At 43.3% G+C, this 22,465-nt stretch overlaps 1 protein-coding gene across 1 annotated transcript; it reads right to left on the bottom strand.

The window, feature by feature from the left end:
* Positions 1–221: 221 nt before the first annotated feature.
* LOC109028615 (myomegalin-like) lies at positions 222–20,526 on the bottom strand. Its single transcript, XM_063707661.1, has 13 exons — positions 20,419–20,526; positions 19,895–20,068; positions 18,887–19,000; positions 18,315–18,445; positions 17,447–17,571; positions 14,281–14,345; positions 14,107–14,197; positions 12,041–12,157; positions 11,255–11,481; positions 10,180–10,323; positions 8,955–9,093; positions 6,797–6,893; positions 222–408 (listed from the first exon to the last, which is right to left on the bottom strand). The coding sequence occupies exons 1-13, from the start codon at positions 20,524–20,526 to the stop codon at positions 372–374; spliced, it is 1,569 nt and encodes a 522-aa protein (XP_063563731.1). The 3' UTR covers positions 222–371.
* Positions 20,527–22,465: the final 1,939 nt, after the last annotated feature.

Raw genomic sequence — 22,465 nt, 5'->3', positions numbered from 1 at the left:
AAAGAGAGAAGAATCAAATAGACGCAATAAAAAATGAAAAACGGGATATCACCACTTATCCTACAGAAATACAAACTACCTTCAGAGACTACTATAAACCCCTCTATGCAAATAAACAAGAAAATCTAGAAGAAATGGATAAATTCCTTGACACATACACCATCGCAAGACTAAACCAGGAAGAAGTTGAATCTCTGAATAGACGAATAACAGGCTCTGAAATTCAGGCAATAATTAATAGCTTACCAACCAAAAAAAGTCCAGGACCAGATGGATTCACAGCCGAATTCTACCAGAGGTACAAGGAGGAGCTGATATCATTCCTTCTGAAACTATTCCAATCAATAGAAAAAGAGGGAATCCTCCCTAACTCATTTTATGAGGTCAGCATCATCCTGATACCAAAGCCTGGCAGAGACAAAACAAAAAAGGAGAATTTTAGACCAATATCCCTGATGAACATTGATGCAAAAATCCTCAATAAAATACTGGCAAACTTAATCCAGCAACACATCGAAAAGCTTATCCACCATGATCAAGTGGGCTTCATCCCTGGGATGCAAGGCTGGTTCAACATACACAAATCAATAAACGTAATCCAGCATATAAACAGAACCAATGACAAAAACCACATGATTATTTCAATGGATGCTGAAAAGGCCTTTGACAAAATTCAACAGCCCTTCATGCTAAAAACTCTCAATAAATTAGGTATTGATGGGACGTATCTAAAAATAATGAGAGCTATTTATGACAAACCCACAGCCAATATCATACTGAATAGGCAAAAACTGGAAGCATTCCCTTTGAAAACTGGCACAAGACAGGGATGCCCTCTCCCACCACTCCCATTCAACATAGTGTTGGAAGTTCTGGCCAGGGCAATCAGGTAGGAGAAAGAAATAAAGGGTATTCAATCAGGAAAAGAGGAAGTCAAATTGTCCCTATTTGCAGATGACATGATTGCATATCTAGAACCACCCATCACCTCAGCCCAAAATCTCCTTAAGCTGATAAGCAACCTCAGCAAAGTCTCAGGATACAAAATCAATGTGCAAAAATCACAAGCATTCTTATACACCAATAGCAGACAAACAGAGAGCCAAATCATGAGTGAATGCCCATTCACAATTTCTTCAAAGAGAATAAAATACCTGGGAATCCAACTTACAAGCAATGTGAAGGACCTCTTCAAGAAGAACTACAAACCACTGCTCAATGAAATAAAAGAGGACACAAACAAATGGAAGAACATTCCATGCTCATGGATAGGAAGAATCAATATTGTGAAAATGGCCATATAGCCCAAGGAAAGTTATAGTTTCAATGCCATCCCCATCAAGCTACCAATGACTTTCTTCACAGAATTAGAAAAAACTACTTTAAAGTTCATATGGAACCAAAAAAGAGCCCTCATTGCCAAGTCAATCCTAAGCCAAAAGAACAAAGCTGGAGGCATCACGCTACCTGACTTCAAACTATACTACAAGGCTACAGTAAACAAAACAGCATGGTACTGTTACCAAAACAGAGATATAGACCAATGGAACAGAACAGAGGCCTCAGAAATAACAGCACACATCTACAACTATCTGATCTTTGACAAACCTGACAAAAACAAGCAATAGGGAAAAGATTCCCTATTTAACAAATGGTGCTGGGAAAACTGGCTAGCCATATGCAGAAAGCTGAAACTGGATCCCTTCCTTACATCTTATACAAAAATTAATTTAAGGTGGATTAAAGACTTAAATGTTAGATGTAAAACCATAAAAACCCTAGAAGAAAACCTAGGCAATACCATTCAGGACATAGGCATGGGCAAGGACTTCATGTCTAAAACACCAAAAGCAATGGCAACAAAAGCCAAAATTGACAAATGGGATCTAATTAAACTAAAGAGCTTCTGCACAGCAAAACAAACTACCATCAGAGTGAACAGGCAACCTACGGAATGGGAGAAAATTTTTGCAATCTACTCATCTGACAAAGGGCTAATATCCAGAATCTAAAAGGACTCAAACAAATTTACAAGAAAAAAACAAACAACCCCATCAAAAAGTGGGCAAAGAGTATGAACAGACACTTCTCAAAAGAAGACATTTATGCAGCCAACAGACACATGACAAAATGCTCATCATCACTGGCCATCAGAGAAATGCAAATCAAAACCACAATCAGATATCATCTCACACCAGTTAGAATGGTGATCATTAAAAAGTCAGGAAACAACAGGTGCTGGAGAGGATGTGGAGAAATAGGAACACTTTTACACTGTTGGTGGGACGTAAACTAGTTCAAGCATTGTGGAAGACAGTGTGGCAATTCCTCAGGTATCTAGAACTAGACATATCATTTGACCCAGCCATCCCATTATTGGGTATATACCCAAAGGAATATAAATCATGCTGCTATAAAGACACATGCACATGTATGTTTGTTGTGGCACTACTCACAATAGCAAAGACTTGGAACTAACCTAAATGTTCATCAATGATAGATTGGATTAAGAAAATGTGGCACATATACACCATGGAATACTATGCAGCCATAAAAAAGGATGAGTTGATGTCATTTGTAGGGACATGGATGAAGCTGGAAACCATCATTCTCAGTAAACTATCGCAAGGACAAAAAACCAAACACCGCATGTTCTCACTCACAGGTGGGAATTGAACAATGAGAACACTTGGACACAGGAAGGGGAACATCACACACTGGGGCCTGTTGTGGGGTGGGGGGTGGGGGGAGGGATAGCATTAGGAGATATACCTAATATAAATGACAAGTTAATGGGTGCAGCTCACCAACATGGCACATGTATACATATGTAACAAAGCTGCATGTTGTGCACATGTACCCTAGAACTTAAAGTATAATAAAAAAATATATATATATTGAAAAACAAAAAAAAGAGTCAAGACCCATCGGTGTGCTGTATTCAGGAGACCCATCACACGTGCAGAGACACACATAGGCTCAAAATAAAGGGATGGAGGAAGATCTACCAAGCAAATGGAAAGCAAAAAAAAAGCAGGGGTTGCAATCCTGGTCTCTGATAAAATAGACTTTAAACCAACAAAGATCAAAGAGACAAGGCCACTACAGAATGGTAAAAGGATCAATTCAACAAGAAGAGCTAACTATCCTAAATATATATGCACCCAATACAGGAGTGCCCAGATTCATAAAGCAAGTTCTTAGAGACCTAAAAAGAGACTTAGACTCCCACACAATAATAATGGGAGACTTTAATACCCCACTGTCAATATTAGACAGATCAACGAGACAGAAAATTAACAAGGATATTCAGGACTTGAACTCAGCTCTACACCAAGCAGACCTAATAGACATCTATAGAACTCTCCACCCCAAATCAACAGAATGTACATTCTTCTCAGCACCACATCACACTTATTCTAAAATTGACCACATATTTGGAAGTAAAACACTCCTCAGCAAATGTAAAAGAATAGAAATCACAACAAACTGTCTCTCAGACCACAGTGCAATCAAATTAGAACTCAGGATTAAGAAACTCACTCAAAACCACACAACTACATGGAATTAACCTGCTCCTGAATGACTACTGGGTAAATAATGAAATGAAGGCAGAAACAAAGAGGTTCTTTGGAACCAATGAGAACAAAGATACAATGTACCAGAATCTCTGGGATACATTTAAAGCAGTGTGTAGAGGGAAATTTATAGCAGTAAATGCCCACAAGAGAAAGCAGGAAAGATCTAAAATCGACACCCTAACATCAATTAAAAGAACCAGAGAAGCAAGAGCAAACACATTGAAAAGCTAGCAGAAAGCAAGATATAACTAAGATCAGAGCAGAACTGAAGGAGATAGAGACACAAAAATCCCTTCAAAAAAATCAATGAATCCAGGAGCTGGTTTTTTGAAAAAAATCAACAAAATGGATAGACCCGCTAGCAAGATTCATAAAGAAGAAAAGAGAGAAGAATCAAGTGGATGCAATAAAAAATGAAAAAAGGGATATCACTACTGATCCCACAGAAATACAAACTACTCTCAGAGAATACTATGACACCTCTATGCAAATAACCTAGAAAATCTAGAAGAAATGGATAAATTCCTGGATACATACAGCCTCCCAAAACTAAACCAGGAAGAACTCAAATCCTGGAATAGACCATTAACAGGTTCTGAAATTGAGGTGATAATTAATAGCCTACCAAGCAAAAAAATTCCAGGACCAGACAGATTCACAGCCAAATTCTACCAGAGGTAAAAAGAGAAGCTGGTACCATTCCTTCTGAAACTATTTCAATCAATAGAAAAAGAGGGAAACCTCCCTAACTCATTTTATGAGGCCAGCATCATCCTGATACCAAAGCCTGGCAGAGACACAACAAAAAAAGATAATTTTAGGCCAATATCCCTAATGAACATCAATGTGAAAATCCTCAATAAAGTCCTGGCAAACCGAATCCAGCAGCACGTCAAACAGCTCATCCACCATGATCAAGTTGGCTTCATCCCTGGGATGCAAGGCTGGTTCGACATACACAAATCAACAAATGTAATCCATCACTTAAACAGAACCGACGACAAAAACCACATGATTATCTCAATAGATGCAGAAAAGGCCTTTGACAAAACTCAACAGCCTTTCATGCTAAAAACTCTCAATAAACTAGATATTGATTGAACATATCTCAAAATAATAAGAGCTATTTATGACAAGCCCACAGCCAATATCATACTGAATGGGCAAAAACTGGAAGCATTCCCTTTGAAAACTGGCACAAGACAGCGATGCCCTCTTTCACCACTCCTATTCAACATAGTATTGGAAGTTCTGGCCAGGGCAATCAGGCAAGAGAAAGAAATAAAGGGTATTCCATTAGGAAAAGAGGAAGTCAAATTGTCCCTGTTTGCAGATGACATGATTGTATATTTAGAAAACCCAATCGTCTCAGCCCCAAATCTCCTTAAGCTGATAAGCAACTTCAGCAAAATCTCAGGATACAAAATCAATGTGCAAAAATCACAAGCATTCCTATACACCAAGAACAGACAGAGAGCCAAATCATGAGTGAACTCCCATTCACAATTACTACAAAGAGAATAAAATATCTAGGAATCCAACTTACAAGGGACGTGAAGGACCTCTTCAAGGAGAACTACAAACCACTGCTCAATGAAATAAAAGAGGACACAAACAAATGGAAGAACATTCCATGCTCATGGATAGGAAGAATCAATATCATGAAAATGGCCATACTGCCCAAGGTAATTTATAGATTCAATGCCATCCCCATCAAGCTACCACTGACTTTCTTCATAGAACTGGAAAAAAACTACTTTAAACTTCATATGGAACCAAAAAAGGGCCCTCATAGCCAACATAATCTCAAGCAAAAAGAACAAAGCTGGAGGCATCACGCTACCTGACTTCAAACTATACTACAAGGCTACAGTAAACAAAACAGCATGGTACTGGTACCAAAACAGAGATATAGACCAATGGAACAGAACAGAGGCCTCAGAAATAACACCACACATCTACAACCATCTGATCTTTGACAAACCTGACAAAAACAAGCAATAGGAAAAGGATTCCCTATTTAATAAATGGTGCTGGGAAAACGGGCTAGCCATATGTAGAAAGCTGAAACTGGATCCATTCCTTACACCTTACACAAAAATTAACTCAAAATGGATTAAAGACTTAAATGTAAGTCATAACACCATGGAAACCCTAGAAGAAAACCTAGGTAGTACCATTCAGGACATAGGCATGGGCAAAGACTTCATGATTAAAACACCAAAAGCAATGGCAACAAAAGCCAAAATTGACAAATGGGATCTAATTAAACTAAAGAGCTTCTGCACAGCAAAACAAACTACCATCAGAGTGAACAGGCAACCTACAGAATGGGAGAAAATTTTTGCAATCTACTCATCTGACAAAGGGCTAATATCCAGAATCTACAAAGAACTTCAACAAATTTACAAGAAAAAAAAACCATCAAAAAGTGGGCAAAGGATATGAAGAGACACTTCTCAAAAGAAGACATTTATGCAGCCAACAGACATATGAAAAAATGCTCATCATCACTGGTCATCAGAGAAATGAAAATCAAAACCACAATGAGATACCACTCATGCCAGTTAGAATGGCGATCATTAAAAAGTCAGGAAACTACAGATGCTGTAGAGGATGTGGAGAAATAGGAACGCTTTTACACTGTTGGTGGGAGTATAAGTTAGTTCAACCATTGTGGAAGACAGTGTGGCAATTCCTCAAGGATCTAGAACTACAAATACCATTTGACCCAGGAATCTCATTACTGGGTATATACCCAAAGGATTATAAATCATGCTACTATAAAGACACGTGCACACCTATGTTTATTGAGGCACTATTCACAATAGCAAAGACTTGGAACTAACCCAAATGTCCATCAATAATAGACTAGATAAATAAAATGTGGCACATATACACCAAAGAATACTATGCAGCCATAAAAAAGGATGAGTTCATGTCCTTTGCAGGGACATGGATGAAGCTAGAAATCATGATTCTCAGCAAAATATCACAAGGACACAAAACCAAACTCCGCATGTTCTCACTCTTAAGTGGGAGTTGACCAATGAGAACACATGGACACAGGGAGGGGAACATCACACACCGGGGCCTGTTGTGGGGTAGGGGGCTGGGGGAGGGATAGCGTTAGGAGAGTTCATGGGTGCAGCTCACCAACATAGCACATGTATACCTATATAACAAAGGACTTGTTACCAAAGGACTATGTATACCTATATAAGGACTTCTGGTGGCTGCGCTTCTTGCATGGTTCCTGGAAAGCAAGGGTCACAAGGCTGGAGTACACAGCAGAGCCCTTAGGGATTTCACCTGCAGACAAAAATAAACCAAATCAGTGCCCTATACTGCCAGGCCCTACTGATGGCTACCTGAAACTGGAGTGAGAGCTACGTGGTGACCAAAGCCAGGAGCACAGTGAGAGCCAGTTAAGAGGATGAGCTAAGAGCATGCGCTGCAGTCTGGAGGAGCAACAGGTGCCCAAGGTTAGGGGGAGCCTCCCCACCTCCCTGTGTGCTGAGATCCCTGCTCCAATTCACTGCACACTGGGTGGCTGGATGCTACCACTCCCTCTTCAGGGGCCAGGTGACTCTCCAAATCACTTTGTCTCAGCAGAAAGAGGCCTTTGTCATCTCCACTCAAGAAAGAAGTGCTTAGCGTGAAACATGCACATACAGAAACAGCCTGTTGTAGGAAGAAGAGGACATTTTGCTGGGAAGTCCTCTGTTAAGTTTATGTCCAGTTGCCATAATGAGGGTGTGGAGGAGCCAAGTCCACAGGGACCTCAGAGCTCAACTAAGTCCAGTTCCATCTTTGACAGATGAGGGTGCAGCAGTCTGACAGAGACTAAGGGACAAGCCAAAGCCACACAGCAGTTAGTGATAAGCCAGAGATTAGAACCGAGGCCTCAGGTCCTTCCCAGTGATCTATGGGAGGTGGAAGGGAAAGCTTCCACACTGGAGAAAGCCAGTGGATACTAGAGACTTTTGGGTTACCTTTTAGAGGATACTAGAGACTTTTTGGGTTACCTTTTAGTGGATACTAGAGACTTTTTGGGTTACCTTTTCTGGGACAGGAATAAGGCTTTACACAGGCAATCCTGTAAGTGCTGCTCTAAAGAGGCTCAGGAAAGAGAAGAATTATCAGAGAAAAATAAAAGGGAATTAGTGAAAAAATAAAAAAAAAAAAAAGAGCAAGTTAAACTGGCCCAAGTCATTTTTACACTATGGAGATCAACATTCTCTCAGGTTATGGTTTAGAAACATTTCTACGAATACGCTGAATTGCTTATGGCAAAGCTTTGAAGTCCACATTAAAAGGTTTAGTTTCTGATTTTTAAACCATTTCATATACCTCAAGTTTTTCTTCAAAGCACTTCCTAGGGAATGATTAACACTTAGTGTTTTATGTCGATAATGTCTGGTACATATGTAACATTCCGCCCCCACCACCCACCCCCAAGGTTCAGTTGTTATTTATTAACAAATTCTCTTTTAGGCCAATGAGACCCAACAGATCTCTTTTGTCATGTTACTTAAAGATACATCAAAATCAAATTGCTGTTCTTAACCCAGGAGTGTGCAGTGAAATCAGTTTATTAGGTTGCAAATTGCTTTTACTTTTTCATGAACAGTAGAACACATAACTGGCCTCAAGATCCCTCTACCAAAAGCTCATTCAGAGGCAGACTCCTGAATGTCTAACGACTTCAAGAGTGAGCTGAATTGCATTTCTCCAGTCTCCGAACTTGGCATCAAAGAAGAAAAATTGGAGTAAAAAGGAGAGATGATGACAATGTGAGAGTGAACAAAGATACAGGGGCAGGAGCTGACGGGGTGGGAGGGTGATGGGAACAGAAAGTATCAGGATGCTCACTGAGGACCTGTGATCTTGCAAGTGGACTGAAAATCTTCTCCTGGGAGGCCAAAGCAGGCCAAGGGTCACCTACAAGATATGCTAACGGATGGTGATGGGTGGGGGACAGGCTTGGTGCCTCTGACTGGTGCAGTAGTTTCCTTACCTCTAAGTTAGTCCTTGCCTTCTTTAAAACATCATGTGTTCTGGTTACTGAAACAACAAAAGAGCACCACAGAGTAGAAATCACCAGCAGAAATTAACCCTACTTGCTTAGCATGAGAATTCTAAAGCATTTATTTCTTTCTGGCTATTCAGCTTGGAGTCTCCTTCTATCCACCCCCTGTCCTCCCCTCCTTCTGCATCCATAATTGCTCCTGGCACAGGAGGTTTGGGGACATCAAATCAGTCTCCACTCCCAACATCCCCAAGCCCCCCTGATCACTTCTCATCTGAAGCACAAGTGGGGCATCGGGAAGACTGCCTGTTTCTTCCCCCATTCCCTCTCAGGGAACCTACGCTGGCTGACGATGAACTGCTCCATGCTCTCCTTCTGTTGGTTGGCGGTCTTCAGACGCTCAGTTGTGCTCTGAAGGAGCCGCTTCTGTTTGGATACTTTGGTTTTCAGGTGCAGAAGTTCCCTTTCTGTTGATTCTCCCTGGATAAGAGGAACAGACTCTTACTGAACAGGCAGAAGGCCTAAAGCACTCTGCGCTTTGTGGCTCTTTCCAGTTCAAAGAAGGATTCTACAATCTTCTCAACCCTCCTGAACTGGATTTCCTCCTTCACAGCCTCGGATACCTCCAGCTGAGGACAGTTTAGGATGAGGCCATTAGGTAGGAATATTGGGACTCTGGAATTCCCCATGCAGACTAGCACAGGCCCACACACCTGTAGCTTAAGAGAACCTCGCTTCAGGCTGGCATAAAACTCCCAACTCTGAAGAGGACCTTGCTTTAGTCCTGATATCAGTTCTGTCACTCTCCTTTCACAGGTAAGATTGAGAGTTCAGAAATGTTATGCTGGGGAGAGAGATCTGGACTCAGGCAAGTTTGCAAGTTTGTAAATATTTGTGCCAACATGAAGATGGCACAACACCCTCTCCCTGGAATTAGCATAGTTGGATCCAAAAGGTATTGGTGACATTGACCTGGAGCTAGAATCCCTGGGGAGGGGATCCTGAAACCAGCCGACACAAGGGTCTGCCAATCAGAGTTAGCCTGAGCTCTGAGCAGATCCTGAGGGGTGGCTGACTTTCCCCAGGCCTGGTTCAGAGATGCCAGCTTAAGTGATATGCTGGGATTCCAGGCAGTCGCTAAAAAGGCTCAGTCTCATGGGGCATTCTGTGATCATTTGACCATGGGACCTGTGGGGTGGGAGACAGGTGCTGAAGCTTTAACTGAATTTCAGCTCAGCCAAACTTCAGAGAGGTAAGTAAACTGAACATTTATGGATTGCCAGGGTTATGACGTCTCTGCCTTCTCCACACCCCTTCCTCTTCTTCTTTGATTTCTTATCCAGGGGCCAGGGGGCTGGCGGGGAATGGGATGTATTTAGAGCTGCAATGAAAGCAGCCACCATGGGTCAGAGATATCCCTCCAGGGACAGTTCTCTAAATTCCTGTCTATCCCATTTCACAATGTGGCTCCTGATTTTCTGGAAAAGCTGTGACATTGAGGAGACAGAACAGTATTGGAGGGCAGGAGAACTGGGTTTGAACCAAGAAAGGACACTGGCATCTTACCACTTTGCCAGGCAGCACAAGGATGTGGGTGCTTGGCAGGGCCGCTCTCCAGAACATGGTGAGGAGGGAAGCCGACTCCTCTAGGGCATGGTGCAGGGCACTGGTGCTGCTCCGAAGCTCATGAATGCCTTTGCTGCCTAGCACCTGGGGAAAGGTAACACCACAGGAGCGGAGAGATTACTTTCTTCCCCCTCCATGGGCTCAAGCTTCCTCTGTGAGTGAGGCACAGAACATGGGCCTGCTTGAACCTGTGAAGCCCTCGCACAACCATTTGCAGCTCTCAGAACTAAGGTGCTGCTCCCTTTACCAGGAATGCCTTCCTCCACCTGCAGAACCCACAAGGCTTTCAAAACTCACCCCCCTTGCTATGTCCTCTATGAGCCTGTTACCTTCCTTGCCTGAGATAAATGACCACATTTGCATTGGTGCTCTCACAGCACAAAGGATGACTTCTCATACTGTGCCTGTAGCCCCATACTGTGCTTATCTACTTGGGTGTGTGTCTTGCATTCCAGTGTGGGGGCTCCATGGAGGCAGGGCTGTCCCTATGCATCCATGGGTCTCCAGCAGCTCAGACAGCATAGCCACAGGTTCCTGGTCTCTCTCACTGGCAAGGTGCTCTCAGAAGCTTTGCTGACTGCCTTCCCTCCCCTATGCAGTCTGCACAAGGAAATGCCTTGGCTGCCAGGCTTCTCACCCCTTCCACATGTGGGGGCCATACACCTGCAAATCCTTCCGTTTCTGTCCATCCCATTGAGTCGACTCTGCCCAAAGATGGTCATGTGCCTGCATGACTGTGGTAGATAATAAGCTACCAAAGGCTGCTAGGCAATGCCACGTGTTTCTGTGGGGCTGAGGGGAAATATCCAGTCAGCTACATCTGGAACAGAGCAGAACTCACAGTGAAAATAGGAGATAGAGAAGAAAGGGCCTGGCTGCTATACATGGAAGAGGAAGCCTCAGCTGTTGAGAGATGCAAAGCATGAAAAAAACAAAAATGGTGGGAGAAGGAGTTAACATCAAAGGAAGAAAGGGCACAAGGAAAGAGTGCACCTAAAGCTACAGGTGTGATTACCCCTGTGCCTTGGGCTTCAAGGCCAGGGAAGCTGCACGCTGATCTCACAAGAGACACTATCTTTTTGACCAGCAGCTTGCCCTCCGCAATCTGTTGTCTTAGGGCACTGTAGTGATCAATGTGGCCAATGACATGGTGGCCATGCTTATTGGCAAAGGAGCCATCAGTAGCATCACCCTCCAGCTTGGGAGAGGTCTTCATTACTGGAGAAGTATCCAAACTCAAGCCTGAAAAAGAAAATGACAACACAACAGAATCTTCTGTTATTCATAATGATATCCTCAGTTTGCTCCAACTAAAAAAGGGGCAGGGAACAAGAAAAGGATGAGGCTGGGAACAAGAAAGGAAGCCTTGGAATGTACAAGGGTGGGGCAAAGTCCATAGAGATCTTCTGGCTTCTATATTTTTATAACCTTTCTTACATTATCTCTTAATGATAAATTTGCCAGGAGACAATTTTTTCCTTATTGGCAAATAAAATAGGATGAATCATAAATAATAAGTTTCTGGGTAGAGAAGACACAGACAAGGAAGTCAAGCTGGATATAGAAAGCATTTTCAAGAATAGAGAGATTATGGCACAATGAAGCAAAAACAGCAGTAGGAAAACTACAGGAGGATGGCAAGAAAGGCAGCCACAGAAGGTGCAGGGAGTAGGGCTAAAGGCCTTGGGGCATGCAGAGAAAACTCTCTAAATACAGATAATATGTTTAGAGACAACAAAAGGTTGTTTGCATTAATCACTTTCCAACATCAGTCCCTGGGCCCTTTAGTTGCCATATTTACCATGTGTTCTGTTGATTATGGCCGTTTCTGAGCCAGGAGTAGAGGAAGCAGAGCTGGGGAGGACCAGAGCTGGGGAATTCATACCAACATCCCGGACTGGAGGGGACACACCTGAATCTAGGGGGTAAAGGCAACCACAGTTTTCAGGAGCCCTGGAACACACTGCACATGAAGCACATGCACACCTAGCCGTCCCCACTGAGACCTAAGGTGGCAGGACTCTCCTCTTACAGAATTATCCATACCCCACAAGCCAAAGCAAAAGCCCATGAGTCACTGAGTTCAGAATGTTTCCATTCTTCAGAACAAAAAGATATTCCTTTAATGGAGGGGTGTTCCACGAGAACGTAACTTCTAGTTTGAAAAATGATTAGGTGTATTTTTATAAACCGAGTCTTGAGTATAATTTGTGTGTGGTATCTAATACGATGCCCCGTAACTAAATGTAATATGTATAAATATACATAGTACATATTAAAATCTAGAATCAAGGGATCAAGGAATGAATGGATTCATGGGGGACTAAACTCAACATTCTAGTCATCATTCTGATGAGGTAATACTGAAAAAAATTGACTTGTATGAGAAGAACGGAGAGAGAGGGCTTGGTGGGTTAACATCTTGCTGGAGACTAAAAAGCAACCCTACGGTGGAGGAATTGGAAAATATCACAAAGAAGGTAGAAAAGGTCCTACTCAGGCAAGTGTGGCCCAGTGCCTGCTTTCCAGCTCAGGACCCGGGGGTGCTAGAGAAAGATGGGCAGGGACTGCACCAGTGGGGCTGAGTCTTGGCTGCTGTGTGGGAAGCCAGAGAGAGAGGAAGGCCTGGTTAGAAAGAAGGAAGAGTTGGAGACATCATTGAACACCACAACCATCAGGGCAGCCCAGAGAAGGGCAAGGCATCCACCTAATGTAAGCTGAAAACAGCATAATCATGTTATTGTCACCTTCATTTGAAAAATAAGGTTACTGTCAGATAAATGAGCATCTACAAGAACCAGAGAAAAATAAAGATTAACATGACCCAGAAATAGCTGGCAGGAGAGTTTGAAAGCTCAGCTTTAGAGAAACTGAACAGAAGTGGTTCCTGATTTGAATAAAATTGAAGGTATGGCCATGGAGGTGAGTGGAGATGGTGTACTAAACGGTGTATCAAAAGGAGAAAAGGACAGAGGAAATAGAAATTGAATGATTTAAGAGACTAGGGGGACACCATTGACATTTCAATGAAAACTGGAAGAAGTGAGATTGATGGGGGATATTGAGAAGAGAAGGGGGACCTGGTCAAACACGCCTATCTGAAAAGGCAGGCAAGGGGTGGGGTAGAGAAAGCGAATGATGGCCACCCGAAATAAATCACCCACCATCCAGGACTTCCCCAGAGACCTGTTTCCTTGGGGGCAGGAACATTTTACCACACACTGAGTTCCCCACCTGTGAGGGAAAGGGGGACTAGAGAATCTGGGAAGGTCGGCAATACTGAGACAGGGCACAGTGAGCTGGAAGGAACACAGACTGAAAATCACATCTGGTTCTGATCCTGGCTTTGTCTATAACTTCTCTAAACCCCCGCTTGTCTGTTAATATCTCAGGACCTAAGTTTTCTTATGTGAAATACAGAGATAGCAAAACCTGCTTTACTTCAGATGAAATTATATATGTGAAAACACTTGGCTAAAACTAAAGCACCAAGCAAATCCAAGAAAAAGATACGAACATATACAGCTGCTAATTATTGAGCAATTCTTAGTGTGCCAAGCACTTGTAAATGATCTCATTTAATGCTCAAAATCATATAAGGTATATATTATTATTATCCTCATCTTAAATGTAAGGAAACTAAGGCTTAAACCTCTGAGACTTTAAACACCTTGCCCAAATCAAATGACCTCTAAGCGGTAAACTCAGAATCTGGAGCCCAGTCTGACCTAAATCCCATGCTTTCACTCAGGCTGCTAGACTACAGCATCTCTGATTTCAACCTGACCCTAAGGAGCATGGACCAGGCAGACATCCTGGTGATCTCCCCACTGGCCAAGGGCTTTCTAAGTCCCTTTTCCTTCCTACCTTGGAGGAGCAGCTGCTTGTTTCCAGGGTCAGCGCTGGCTGAGAAGTTCTGGTTAACAGAGGAGGGGCTGAGGCTGGCTTTGCCAGCACGCTATCCAGCTGCTGTTGCAGCTGCAGTCGCAGACAATTGTTCCCCTGAATGCTCTTCTCCAGCTGCCCTCTCAGAGCTCATACCTCTGCCACCAGGTGGCTCAAGTCACTGCTCAAAGGGATTTGGTGACAGACATCCAGGCTGTAAGCTAAGAGAGAAGAGGAGTCTGGTAACATTGACCCAAGTATTTCCAAGCACTTGTCAGAACCCTCCTCTGTGACATTCTTTTCTGCCAAGGACCCCACTATCATCTGAGTCTCATGCAACCCATCTATGATGGAGATGTCACCATTTCTGTGTGTGGCCGGGGGATGGCACTGAGATGGCACACATCCAGTCTGAAACTTCCTTGCGGTTTAAGTTACACACATGCACCTATAGAGCATTTGATTGGCAGATAAGGATAAGTCCATATTTCATCTCCATAGTAACCTTAGTCCTGTAGGCTAAAGTATAGGATCCTCCAAGGTAGAAGGTCAGTACTGAGCTAGAGAAGGGTAGGGGATGAGGGAGAAAGAGATTTCATAGTCCTCACTCTCAAAAATGAAAGAGGAGAAGGAGGAGGCCTTTTGGTAGCATGTGAGAATGCGAGTTGGGCACATTAGACCAGGGATTACAACTAAGCGAGTTTTTCAATTTCTCTCTCTCTCTCTCTCTCTCTCTCTCTATATATATATATATATATATATATATATGTGTGTGTGTGTGTGTGTGTATGTGTGTGTACATATATATACACCTACATATAGTGTGTATATATATGTTGTGTGTATATATACATACTATATATGTGTATACATGTACATATATACATGTACATATATACACACATATATACACATACATATATATATAAATATATATGTATATATATTTACCTCCATTCACCACATGTAGTCTATTTCATTGTACTGGGGATGAAGAGATCTAAGAAATATTCTACAAGGCTACAATCCCTTATCTGAAAACCTTAAGGCCAAATGTATTTCGAAAGGTAAAATTTGTTTTAGTTTTTAGCAAGGCAACAGGGTGCATATATCATATATAACATGTACCCAGTTGCAGGTGAACCACAATCCTTAATCAAACATATAACTATTTCTGCAATGAGCTATGTGAATATCCTAAGTAGATAAATGAAGACTTATGAATATCCTCATGTCAGATCATCTAGATTTTGTCACTAAATGAGTATTTGAAAAATTTAATTTGGAAATCTTACTGGATTTTGAAATTACAGATAAGGGATTATGGAGCTTTAGTGGTTGTAGCTCTGAAATGAGTCCTAAAAGGCAGGGAGAAAAGCATGAAAGGAAAGGGAGCTCAGGATGAAGTAGTTTTAGAGACTTTGGTAAATAATCTACCCTTGAATTTTGCCCGAAGTTTTATGATGTTCCTCTCTCTCTTTCTCAATCCAAGTTCTCACTAAATTTTGCTTATTTTTTAAGAGACATTTTAAAATCTATCTATACCTTTTCATCTTCCCAATAGCACCTTATATTAGACTGTCATCTCTTAATGTGCCAGAATATCACTAGACCCCTCCAATAGGTTTCCCAGATTCTAATGTCTCCCAATTCCAGGACATCCCCTGAGACTTAGCATCCTAAAGTTCTGTTTTCATCATATGCTTATCTTCTTTGAAAAAGAACAGGCTTAGTTTCATTATCTACTACACAGAATGTCAACTTTCACCCTGACCTGTGAGCTTTCACGGTTTGGTGGCTCTACTCCACCATCCTGACTTCTCACTCCCCCAACCCCAAGCTTCTCCTGTGGTCAGGCTGGTCCCACTGACCCAACACTCACCATGACTGTGTACTTAAGCTATTCTCCCAGCCTGGTGAGCCCCCTCTATTTCTTCAAGTTCCAGTTCACCTTCTCTTTAGAAAATCAGGAAACTAAATCAGGATTTATGATAATTCCAATCTAAATTCCACTGCCCTTCACACATTGTTTAGCCCTCTGGAGGGACATAAAATACATGAGTTCTTTTTCACCTGACACTTCTTCAAATATCCGAAGCCAGTTCTCATGTCCTCAAGATCTTTTGAAAGCCTACATTTCTTTAGTTTCTTTGACCAGTTGGAGATTTCTGGTCCACACCATTGTGCGCCCTGTCTTCATTATGTTCCCTAGTGTGTCAATGCCCTTTTCAAAGATAGTGCCCCTTAATCTAACAATATTTTAGACATGGTCTCCACAGGCGAACATCACACTTACACTACTGTAGTGTCAGTTTGAGCTGGCATTTCTAGCAACCTCTGGCCTATGACTTACTTGTGTGATCATGTTTCTACCAAACCCCGTACCCTCAAGTCCATGAATGGCCACCTGTCCTATATTTCTACCCTCATCCTATATTTCTACCACTGATATTTTTAATCAAGCTCAGGATTTTGCTTTTTATCTTTGCTAAATTTCGTGACATTGATGTCAGTCCTCTGTCCCAGCCTGCTGTGACTTATTCACATTATGTTTTGAATACCCTTCTCCATTTAAAGAATGAAGAAATATATCAAATTCTCAAATATTAGATTATTATTTCAGCAGGCAACAAAGTCTTCAATAAATGTCCTTAATATTTAAATCCAGGATTGAAATTTAGGTCCTATCAGTGGTATTTCTATAAGGGTTTTTTGTTTTCGTGTCTTTTAATTTTCTCCTGTGGGCACGCTGGTCCCCACTGACTCAACACTCACCATGACTTTGTACTTAAGCTATTCGCTCAGCCTGGTAAGCCCCTGTATTTCTTCAAATTCCAGTTCACCTTCTCTTTAGAAAATCAGGAAACTAAATCAGGATTTATAAAAATTACAGGAAAGGGCAATAAGCTGAGCGCCAGATGTCACTAGGGAAAGGGTCAGGGTGGGAGCAGACTGCCTGCTGCATTGGGCTGAATGGGTTGTCAGTATGTATTACCGACAATATTAAAGGCCTTTTCAAATGATGATATCATTAGGATAGTTCTTTTGCTTTCAAAAATGTTATAATTTAGACATTGATAGGAATGTCTAGATTTTCTTAAAATAATTAGGAATGATCAGGCTGGATCTTGTTCGTGTCACCAACCTGTCACCTTGGGCTTTGTGTATGAGAGTTCTTACTGGGAGCCCCAGGCTCGGGTGGGGGTTTCTGAGACAGAACTCTGTAGCTTCCCATGATCTCCACAACTCCCAAAGGAAAGACCTCACTAGCATCCTATGAAAGGGCAAAAAGCTCATGGGGTGAGGGGAGAAGAACACATACCTTTCAGCCCCTTCTTGGAATTGCCATAAAGTGCCTCGTAGATTTGTAACTCTGACTGGAGGGACTCAAAGAGCTGCTGTTTCTCTTCACACTGTTGCTGCAGGAGAACCAGCTTGTGCTTCAGTCTGACCAGGGAGAGGCAAGGCCCACTGAGATGGCAGAGCCACTCAGCCACACCAGAGCAACAAGCTGAGAGCCAGATGTCAACTCAGAGGGTCATAAAGTGTTACTGTTAGGGTTACATCTGAGCCCCAGATGTCAACTCAGGGGGTCAGGAAGATCACTTTTATTTCACAGATGTGGAAATGGTGGCTGAGGGAGGTCAAGTAACTTTGCTTGAAAACACACCATTACCTACATTAGTTCAGAGCAGAACAGACACACCAGCACAGTCTCCTTACTGCTCCTACAGTGCTCTTTGCATCCTGACAAGCAGTTACAGGGCTTATGCTGGGACCAAGCATCCCAGCCAGTATAGAAGCTTCCTAGGTGATGGTGAGACTAATGTCCTATATCTAATTGGAAGCATGGGAACCCTTCTTTTTCATGTCTCTGATATACTGAAGACTTCTATAACAGAGTTTTACTCTCTCAACTTGGGAGTGACAAGGCATTCCCAGAGAAGTCCTTTCTTCTGCTCAAAGCGCCCCTCCCCCCACCCCACTGACACACAAAAATCAGGAATGGCAGAGGGAACATTGAGGTTTCCAAAAGAGGACACCAATTATCTTGCCAATATCCCTTCTTGTAATGTAAGAATGAATGTAAGAATGAAGAATGCTACCTTCTCTGTCAATGGGTCCCCTCTTACCTGTAGTCATTTTCCTGGAGGGAAAGACGTTCCTCCCTGAAATGCAAGACCTCTTACTGCTTCTCCCTCAAGTCTTCCAAAAGCTGCTGCCTTTCCACCTTCTGGTGCTCCAGCTCCTCTTCCAGCTCTTGAAGGTGGGATCGAGAGGACAGCAGAGCCTCCCTCAGGCTTTCCATCTCCTGGGAGTGCTCTGGTGAGAGGAACACAGGAGGATTGATTTATTTTCATGGGGCCAGAGCTCAGCAGGAAGATGACCCCAAGCACATCCGCCCTGACAAGCAGAGCTAAGGAGCAGGGAAGGAAGGCCCTATGTTGGCGGGAAGAGCATGCTGGCTTAACATCCCCCGCAGCCTGGAGAATGGTACATCTCTGTCTTTGCAAAACCCTTCATTCCACTTATTTAATCTGCCCTACCTTGCTCTTAGAGAAATTCTGGTTTCTAACGCTCACCATTTTCCAAGTGCTCACATACCATCTGTTCAATAATCTATCCTGATCGCTGTTATTTAACACGATGGCAGAATAGAAAACCAAATCCAAAACCAGCAAATTTAAGTAAACACAAATTTCTATAATACCTATGTAGATAGAATAATCCATAGCATAGTGGGCGAAATGATGATACATACCTCCAGAGCAACAGCTTTATCATGTATTCGCTGGCGAGGTTTCTCAAGCAACGTTTCATTTGCTTCAAGGGTTTTGTCTGAGTTATCTCGATACTGTAGGAGCTCCCGAAATTCCTGAGACCAAAACATCGTTTCTTTTATTCTTTTATCCAATATTAACTAAATTGCCAAGTAATTTGTTAGTTATTCAGGATAAAAAAACAAGATGTGATCACTCTCCTCAAAAGTAACAAGTTTAGCAGAGATAACAGACATAAATTGTAAAGTATTCTGCAACATACATCAGACACAACACATAGAATTAACTGTTCTGCAACATACGCTAGCCACCAGGGGAACACAGGATGCACTGCCTAACTCTGCCTGCAGGTGTCAGTAAAGACCTCACAGAGGAGGTAACATTTGCAGTGAGTCTTAATTAAAGGGCTAGGATTTCCTAAGTGAAGAATGGAGAGGAGGACATGTTAGAGAAAAAAAAATATGCACACTATGCGTACAATGAAAAAATTGTACATTCAGTGAAATGTAGTGGATTCAATGTGACTGAAGCTTAGAGTAGGTGGCAGAACAGATCAGTCTCTTCTTAATGCTCCATCTTCCCCTCTAAGTTTCATTCTATCATCAAAATTACTCTGTGGAAGTTTCTGTACAGTTTGTCTTCATCTATTAAACTGAGATCAGTAGCCAAATCTTTAGTCTTCCCAACATCCAGAAAAGTGTTTGACTCACAGAGGTGCTTAATAACTATTTTCTGAATATTAAGTCTTTATAAAAGACTTCATAAAAGACTGCATAAATCAGGGCTATATGTACTGTTCCTTACACTTGTTAGTAAGCATCTTAATTCACAAATTATATTTTCTATTTAGTTTAAATCCTCCCGATTCCCACCTCTCAATGTTTTCCATATAGCAGGGACTCAGCACAGGTGGATTAATATCTTAAAATTATATAAACAAATTTCAGAGTTCTATGAGCCCAGTGTTCATTGAAATCATGTAAACTCACCTGAAGCAACTGCTCCTTATGACTCAGACTATGGTTTAGGTGCTGCACGTTTTGTTCCTGGGTTCGAATCTCATTGTATTTTTCAGCCTCCCAGGCACGAAGCTGTTGGCTCTTATTCTGCAATTCTTGTAGCTGCTGCAAGGCTTTTCGCAATTCCTGAATTAAACATATTACCTTTTTAAAGAGATCAAAATTGTCACATGGTTATCAGAAATTACAACCAGACTTGTAAAGCACTTAAAAGCCATCACTCCCACTCTCACCAGAAAAAAGCTGAACAAACCGAACATCAATAACTACTTATATGCAACAGAAAATGGAGGTCCTAAGACATGCCAACCCTATGAAACCTGGAGCCATGGGCAAATACAGAGAATCACAACTTACCTGGATCAGAAACCACCACTGGAGCCAGCATTGGGTAGACATACTTCAAAGGGAGTTGGCTAATTGCTGGAGCTGACAGCAGCCTAGCCTGAGAGGTAAAAACTCCTGGGGGCCTAACTAGTGGGAGCCTCCCATACCTTCATGAGTTTTGTCTCCAGAAGACTTAGGGTGAGAATCAGAGAAAACTCCTTGCCTGCTTCTGGAGGGGAAGGAGAGGTAACTGTTGAAAAATATGCCCGGTGCATTCTGTTCTACTTAACAAACACGTGCGCTCAAAAGAAAATTCTGTTTCCAGAGTCTAACCAATGTAGGGAAAGGGAAATACCCAACTCCAGTGACCTCTAGCCATCCTGTCTCACCTAAGAGGGAACAAAATTTGAGAAGCACTTTTGAAGGTCACAGCCCAGGGGCACAGGCCCACCACAAGACTGAGACCTACTCATAGGATTTTGGAACACTTCCCTCCCCTACTCCTTACCACTGTATCAATAGGTCATATACATACATATACACACACACACAGTATATATAAATACACACACACTATACACACACACATATATATAGTAAGAGAGAGAGATTTATTACATTTGATCCTCCATATCTGTGGGTTCTGCATCCATGGATTCAACCAGGCCTGACTCCAAAATATTTTTTGAAAACTTATTATTGTGTTTGCACTGTACATATATGGACTTTTTTCTTTGTCATTATTCCCTAAACAATACCACACAACAACTATTTACATACCATACGGGAGGATGTGAGTAGGTTATCTGCAAATTCTACGTCATTTTGAGAGGTGACAGCGTGCTGGCAGTCCTCACAGCCCTCGCTCGCTCTCGGCGCCTCCTCTGCCTGGGCTCCCACTTTGGCGGCACTTGAGGAGCCCTTCAGCCCACTGCTGCACTGTGGGAGCCCCTTTCTGGGCTGGCCAAGGCCGGAGCCGGCTCCCTCAGCTTGCAGGGAGGTGTGGAGGGAGAGGCGCGAGCGGGAACCGGGGCTGCGCCCGGCGCTTGCAGACCAGCCGGAGTTCAGGGTGGGCGTGGGCTTGGCGGGCCCCGCACTCGGAGCAGTGAGGGCAATGAGGGGCTTAGCACCCGGGCCAGCGGCTGAGGAGGGTGTACTGGGTCCCCCAGCAGTGCCAGCCCACCGGCGCTGTGCTCGATTTCTCGCGGGGCCTTAGCTGCCTTCCCGCGGGGCGGGGCTCGGGACCTGCAGCTCGCAGTGCCTGAGCCTCCCGCCCTCTCCGTGGGCTCCTGTGCGGCCCGGGCCTCCCCGATGAGGGCCGCCCCCTGCTCCACGGCGCCCAGTCCCATCGACACCCAAGGGCTGAGGAGTGCGGGCGCACTGCGCGGGACTGGCAGGCAGCTCCACCTGCAGACCCTGTGCGGGATCCACTGGGTGAAGCCAGCTGGGCTCCTGAGTCCGGTGGGGACGTGGAGAACATTTATGTCTAGCTCAGGGATTGTAAATACACCAATCGGCACCCTGTGTCTAGCTCAGGGTTTGTGAATGCACCAATCGACACTCTGTATCTAGCTACTCTGGTGGGGCCTTGGAGAACCTTTATGTCTAGCTCAGGGATTGTAAATACACCAATCGACACTCTGCATCTAGCTAATCTGGTGGGGACTTGGAGAACCTTTGTGTGTAGCTCAGGGATTGTAAACGCACCAATCAGCACCCTGTCCAAACAGACCACTGGGCTCTACCAATCAGCAGGATGTGTGTGGGGCCAGATAAGAGAATAAAAGCAGGCTGCCCCAGCCAGCAGTGGCAACCCGCTCGGGTCCCCTTCCACACTGTGGAAGCTTTGTTCTTTCACTCTTTGCCATAAATCTTGCTGCTGCTCACTCTTTGGGTCCACACTGCCTTTATGAGCTGTAACACTCACGGCGAAGGTCTGCAGCTTCACTCTAAAGCCAGCGAGACCACGAACCCACCGGGAGGAACGAACGACTCCAGACGCGCGGCCTTAAGAGCTGTAACACTCAACGCCAAGGTCCACAGCTTCACTCCTGAGCTGGGGAGACGGTGAACCCCACCAGAAGGAAGAAACTCCGAACACATCCGAACATCAGAAGGAGGAAACTCCGAACACATCCGAATATTAGAAGGAACAAACTCCGGACACGCCGCCTTTAAGAACTGTAACACTCACCGCGAGGGTCCACGGCTTCA

The sequence above is a fragment of the Gorilla gorilla genome, chromosome 1 (assembly GCF_029281585.2).
Source record: "Gorilla gorilla gorilla isolate KB3781 chromosome 1, NHGRI_mGorGor1-v2.1_pri, whole genome shotgun sequence".
NCBI classification, from domain to species: domain Eukaryota; kingdom Metazoa; phylum Chordata; class Mammalia; order Primates; family Hominidae; genus Gorilla; species Gorilla gorilla.
The sequence above is the reverse complement of the archived record's forward strand: the minus strand, read 5'-3'. Positions and strand labels throughout refer to the sequence as shown.